Raw genomic sequence first — 6,607 nt, 5'->3', positions numbered from 1 at the left:
CCTGTGTGTGTGTGTGTGTGTGTGTGTATATATATATATATATATATATATATATATACAGTGGCGTGCGAAAGTATTCATACCCCTTAATTTTTTTCATATTTTATGTTGCTGCCTTATGTTAAACTGCTTTAAATTACTTTTTAACCCCACATCAATCTACAACTCCATACACCACAATGACAAAGCAAAAAAAAAAAAAAGTCACAACTTCGTAAATTTATTCAAAATAAAAAATCTTAAATAAGTACATTGCATAAGTATTCATACCCATAACTAAATATTTAGCTAAAGAACCTTAACAGCCTCAAGTCTTTTTGGGTATGCTTTGCACATTAGCATTTGGCAATTATCTGCCATTCTTCTCCTCATCTCTTCACCTCTCAAGCTCTGTCAGGTTGGATGGGGGCAGATGCACATTTTCAGGTTTCTCCAGAAATATTTGACTGGGTTCAATCCCAGGCTCTGGCTGGGCCACTCAAGAACATTCACAGAGTTGTCTATAAGCCACTCTTGCTGTGTGCATAGGGTCATTGTCCTGTTGGAAGATGAACCTTCTGCCCAGTCTGAGGTTCTGAATGCTCTGGACTGGGTTTTCATTAAGGCAATCTCTATATTTTGCTGCACTGAGTGTTCCTTCTACTCTGACGAGTCCCTCAGTCCCTGCTGCTGAAAAAACAGCCCCAAAGCATGAGGCTGCTACCACCACACTTTACTTTTGGGATGGTGCTCTGCAGGTAATGAGCAGTGCTTGGTTTCCTTCAAACATGATGCTTAGAATTGAGGTTCATCAGACCAGAGAATCTTGTTTCTCAGGGCACTGTGTGTGTGTATATATATTTATGTATATATATATATGTGTATACATAGGTGTATATATATTTATGTATATGTATGTGTATATATATATATATATATATATATGTGTGTGTGTATATATGTGTAAAAAATATTTTTCTACGTATTTAAATATTGTCATTATTTTTTTTACATTATGACACCTTTGGTTAAAGCAAATACTGCATGTGTTTGTGGTGAGATTATATTATTGTATACACAGTCCATTCAATTTAGACTGCAAACTCACAACTTAAAATATTAAAATAATTGAATTTGCTGTAATGCTGTAGATTTGAATGTTAAATATAGTGCTTATGGCATGTTAGCATTTTACGCACCAATAAACAAGCAGTAAACTGTATTTTCTTGTCTGTTATCAGGTCTAACATATGATTTGCATCAGTATTTGGTCATTATGATTTACAAAACAATCACAAGATATTGTAGTATGGTTTAGGGTAAGAGTCTGTGGATCCAGTGCAGCTCAATCTTCACCAGAGAACAGCTTGCATGTTAAGAACCTGTTGGTAAAATGTTAAAATGCTACTTTGTTTTATAATCTGACAATCTGATAGATGATAAACTTGTGCTTATTTCCACAGAACATTCCAACATTGGGCACCGTCGCCATAACGATGGCCCTTCATAACTGCGATGAGGTTGCTGTTGCTGGATTTGGCTATGACATGAACACCCCTCATGCACCCTTGCACTACTACGAAACAGTCAAAATGTCTGCCATAAAAGAGGTAACAGTTCTATGTTTCTATAATTGGCAAATTAACTTCTAAAGTGAAACATGAAGAGCAGTTTTTTAGGAGTAGGTGTTTTAATGCATAGACAAAACATTTTGTACAGTACCTCAGCCTGTTGATTTGTCCTTGTTTGTTTATCACTTTATGGAAAATTACAATGTTGTCATTAACAGAATGCCTTGGACTACCTGCTACTTTATTTTTAATTTTTTTACCTCAGATCAGTCCTTATGAAGATAACATAGATGATAAACTTGTGCTTATTTCCACAGAACATTCCAACATTGGGCACCGTCGCCATAACGATGGCCCTTCATAACTGCGATGAGGTTGCTGTTGCTGGATTTGGCTATGACATGAACACCCCTCATGCACCCTTGCACTACTACGAAACAGTCAAAATGTCTGCCATAAAAGAGGTAACAGTTCTATGTTTCTATAATTGGCAAATTAACTTCTAAAGTGAAACATGAAGAGCAGTTTTTTAGGAGTAGGTGTTTTAATGCATAGACAAAACATTTTGTACAGTACCTCAGCCTGTTGATTTGTCCTTGTTTGTTTATCACTTTATGGAAAATTACAATGTTGTCATTAACAGAATGCCTTGGACTACCTGCTACTTTATTTATTTATTTTTTTACCTCAGATCAGTCCTTATGAAGATAATTTTGTTGTTGTGTTTTATAAATTTCTGTCTGCCCACATTTGCCATGGCTGTAAAAGCACACTCATAAAACAGAGCTGTTAACGCATAGTTAGCTCCTGACTGCTCTGGCACCCATCCTTGTCAAATCACAGTCAGGTACCATTCATGCAGGACTCACTCGTTTCCTGCGGCCTGTGTTCTGTCAGTTTAAGACTTCTGCACTATGTGATTTAGTCTTGAACAAATGGGTTTTAAGCTGTTGGGCTTGTATAGTGAGTACTACTATAACAGTATAGGGTATTTGTTTTTCTAGGTTTTGACAGGTACTTTCTAGGTTCATCCTAGCTGTGATGTAAGGGATTCAGTCCAACTCTAGATTGACTTTATGGCTTTCAGTGGTAATGCCAGGATTAGAGTAATAGCTTGTTTCACCACCTTGTTGGGGAAAATGTAACATTTACATGAAAGTCCTTCAAAATCCTGTGAGAAAGACTGTAGAAATTATTTAGACCTTTCTAATGTCCCTCCGAGTAGTTTAGCAGCATTTTATACAAAATATATTATGAAAAATTATATACATTACCGTTCAAAAGTTTGGGGTCCGTATTCTTTTTTATGAAAGTAAATAATTTTGTTCAGCAAAGGTGCATTAAATTGCACAACTAATGTTACAAGAGATTCCATTTTCAAGTAAATGTTCTTTTGTACTTTCTATTCATCAAAGAATCCTGAAAAATATAAGTTTCTGCAAAAATACTTACATTTTAAAATATATTAAAATAGAAAACATTTTTTATATATTGTAATAGTAATTGTCATAGTAAAAGTAAAAGTAATTCACAATAGTATGTAATAGTAATAATAAAATGTAATGGTAATTCACAATGTTACCATTTTTACAATATCAAATATATGTATCCTTGATTAGAGACTTCTTTCAAAAATATTAAAACATCTTATGGATCCCAAATGCAGAGAGCTATTTCTCTAACTATAGAGGCATAAGGAAAAGATTGTTTCAGACCCTCTCTCCCTATATAAGGCAGTTTGGCCTAAGGAGGCTCTTAACCCAGCATTCATTTTGGCCTGTGCCCTTTTCTCTCTTCTGGAGAGTGAAACTTTACTCTTGGATCTGCTGGGTTTTTCATGAATGTGATCCTTCACAAGGGCTGACCAGGCTGAAGCAGACAGCCCCGAGACTCTGACGAGATGCTTTTGGCTTAGTATCATGGCCCCAGCAGGCCCAGAACATCCTGTCAGGGCCAGTTGTGGGGTCCACCCATTCGGACCGAGAGCCTCTCACAGGAACCCAAAGCTCTGGTTTCATCCAGCAATACCAGGCCTGTAGGTCCTCTGCTGTGGCGTTCTGTTTCTGAAAATCATGTTGAAGAACAATAGGATATTAAAAGAAAACTGGAGAGGATGGTTTTCACAGGAGTCAGTACAGCTCCAGTTCTTTGATCCCAGAACACACTCAATCCCTGTGCTGTGACTCAGGGATCTGTTATTGTTGTAATAAAAGACTCTAGTAGATGTGAGGTGCTGTGGATTTAAGAATTAATGTAGCTTTTTTTATCATAGTAGATACTGACCTCCATTAAACCACAAATAAAATAAAATAAGTACTGACAATTTTCGAATGGAAGATTTAAATGCAACTTTACAGCAATTATCCATAGATAAAATGTTTCCAGGGCACCAGTAATGGTGACACAATACACCCTGAGCATTATTTTTTTCCAAATCTTTAATCCACAACTTCTTCACAAATTCTCAAGATGTATTTACACTATCCGTCACCCTTAGCAGGGTAAATGGTTTAAACTATTTTACATTTTGGCAAATTAGTGGCTTATGTATACCTCGTAGCTTGTTTGCATTCATGTGATTCTGATGACGCGCAAAATTCAGATGGAGGGCAGGAAGTGAAAAGCAGAAAGGATGAGATGAAGGAAAGTTCATACTGTACTGCATAACAGGCATTTTTAATTTCTGCCAGCGATTCCTCGATTAGAAAAATTACTTCCTGCTCTCCAGCTGCATTTTGCACCACAGCAATGACGTCATGTGCAAACAAATTATTTGTACCTTTTCATGCAATCTGCTGATAAAAGATGATAAAAGGTCAGTTATGTAACCAGGGCCCGTAACCGATCTAAAGTATCCAGATAGGAATTTGTTACCCATTCTCAGTGGGAAAGTGCCCAAGGAACATTGCTCAAAAAAAATTGATCAGCAAAACTGCTCCAAAAGTTGCCCCGTGTATCATCAGCCTGAGTCTCATTGGTTATACATTCCATCAGTAGTACACAGTTGCAAATATGCAAAGATAATAACGTGAATACTGAACTATCACTTGCACAATCTATTACCTAAAATGCCCCTGCATATCTTAATGGATGCTGCTTGTCCAATTTTCACAAATTTTAAGGCTATTTGGCAAAAGTCTCTGCTTCCAAGACTAACATTCTTGGTCTAATGAGAATAAAAGGGCAGACTGTCATGTTGAGAGAGTCTGTGCTGTAAATGCACAAAAGTTGGCCACATTCAGTAAGAAATGACAGTATTCTCTTTATATCTTCCCCACAGTCATGGACTCACAACATCTCAAAAGAAAAGGAGTTTCTCCGCAAGTTGGTGAAGACCAACATTATCACAGACTTAACCAATGGGATTTGAACCTCCCAAGGTGGGTGCCTTTCTAGGAGGACTCAAAAACGCAGAGTCCTGGGAAACCCTGGACCAGACAGCATGGAGGAGCGAGATTTCAGAGGTGGAAGTGATGGCTCAGTTAAGATGCACATGTGCCTTCTAACCGACAGGCTTCCTCTGAGCGGGACGTTGAAGGTTTCTTGGATGTCTCAGGAGACAATCCTCGTTCAAGTATAGATGGAAGATATCAGAGACTTTGAGGTGACCAACACACACAGCGCTTGAGGAACGAGTCACAACATTAACTGATTGTGCCAAATGTACCTCTTTCGGAGGAGATGCCTCTCCTCTCCTGCCTGAATGTATTAACGGTGTAAATATCAAAGATTTTTACGGTGCATTTTAATGAACTGCTACGACCCCTGGGGTTCTGCCTTCACATGTATTTCTCCGTCCAGGGCAATCAGTGCATATCCTGCCCTAGTGTGAGGAAGGGCAGAGGCAGGTCTTTGATTCAGCCCTTCTTCTGAGCACAGGAGGCTCTTTATCTCCTGAATGTGAGCTTATTATGTTACAGCTTCTTTTGTCGAAGAAAGGAGCTCAATCTCTAAGTTATTTATTTTGGTGCACAGATGAAGGCCTTTGTTTTTTTGGAAAGCTCTCTTTCCAAAATTGATTATTAAAGGTGGGGTAAGCGATTTTTCAAAAACGCTTTAGAAAACTGATTCGGGTCGAATAGCAAAACAAACTTGTAGCCAATCAGCAGTAAGGGGCATGTCTACTCATGATGTGGAGGAGAGTTCAGTGCACAGGACAGACATTAGCCGAGCCGAGCGACAGAAAGATAGAGATGGCGGTTAAAAAACAAAAGAGGAAAACGTCTGCGGAACAAAAGAAGGGTTAAGGCAAGAAGTAGGACCCGTGTAAATATCGGATCAGCTTTCCAGTGCTGGAGAGAACTCAAGGAGCGGAAGGTCTGCGATCGGACGCCGAGGTTGCTTTTTTTCTTCTCGATAGGTGAGTAACACCGTGTCTGCACCGCAACAGCTAAAGTCTGTCTAGTACACTGGACGCGACAAAGCGACTGTTGAAAATTATTTGAAATTTGTGTCAATACGTCATAAATAGAATGCAGCAGCAGTTTTCTGTCAGGGATTTGTCGTGTCGTACCGCGCCGCATCCAGTATAGACCATAGATATGTATATACTATATCTATGGTGTAGACAGCATCACTGATTATAATGAGTTCCATAGTATTTTGTTGCGCCGCTCTCATCCGGTGTAGACACGGTGTAACATTGGTTTTGCTTTGTTTCACAGAACTTATCATTGCCTGGGTTGCGTACGTATGTGTGGGGCGGAGCTATCAAAATAGCGGCGAGACCCTTTTGGGGTAGGGGCGTGTTTGTTTTGATTATTTCAAATGTCAACATTGGCTACCAGAAATCGCTTACCGCACCTTTAATACCGCAATTTGCTTTAGGTGGGAAACTGAGTACCTATTAGGGGTGCACCGATACCACTTTTTTACAATATAATTCTGATACCTGAATTGTTGAAACTTGCTAAATACACACTACTTCATTATGAATAAGCAGAAAACACACACACAAATACATGTTTTATGCTACTGTTCAAAACTTTGGAATTATTTATTTGATTAAGCATTAATCTTCTAATTAATCATATTCAGCAAGAATGCATTAAATTGAT

General features: G+C 38.4%; 1 protein-coding gene across 1 annotated transcript in view; it reads left to right on the top strand.

The window, feature by feature from the left end:
• Window positions 1-5,636, top strand: part of LOC107564385 (CMP-N-acetylneuraminate-beta-1,4-galactoside alpha-2,3-sialyltransferase-like) — a 58,250-nt gene extending 52,614 nt beyond the window's left edge. The window contains exons 12-13 of the mRNA XM_016249460.1: window positions 1,443-1,589; window positions 4,831-5,636. Of these exons, the coding sequence (XP_016104946.1) occupies window positions 1,443-1,589; window positions 4,831-4,920 (237 nt within the window). The 3' untranslated portion in view covers window positions 4,921-5,636. The remainder of the gene's footprint in view (window positions 1-1,442; window positions 1,590-4,830) is intronic.
• The last annotated feature ends 971 nt before the right edge of the window (window positions 5,637-6,607 follow it).

The sequence above is a fragment of the Sinocyclocheilus grahami genome, unplaced genomic scaffold, assembly GCF_001515645.1.
Source record: "Sinocyclocheilus grahami isolate Dianchi unplaced genomic scaffold, SAMN03320097.WGS_v1.1 scaffold929.1, whole genome shotgun sequence".
In the NCBI taxonomy this organism is placed as follows: domain Eukaryota; kingdom Metazoa; phylum Chordata; class Actinopteri; order Cypriniformes; family Cyprinidae; genus Sinocyclocheilus; species Sinocyclocheilus grahami.
This window is presented reverse-complemented; position numbering and strand designations above follow the sequence as displayed.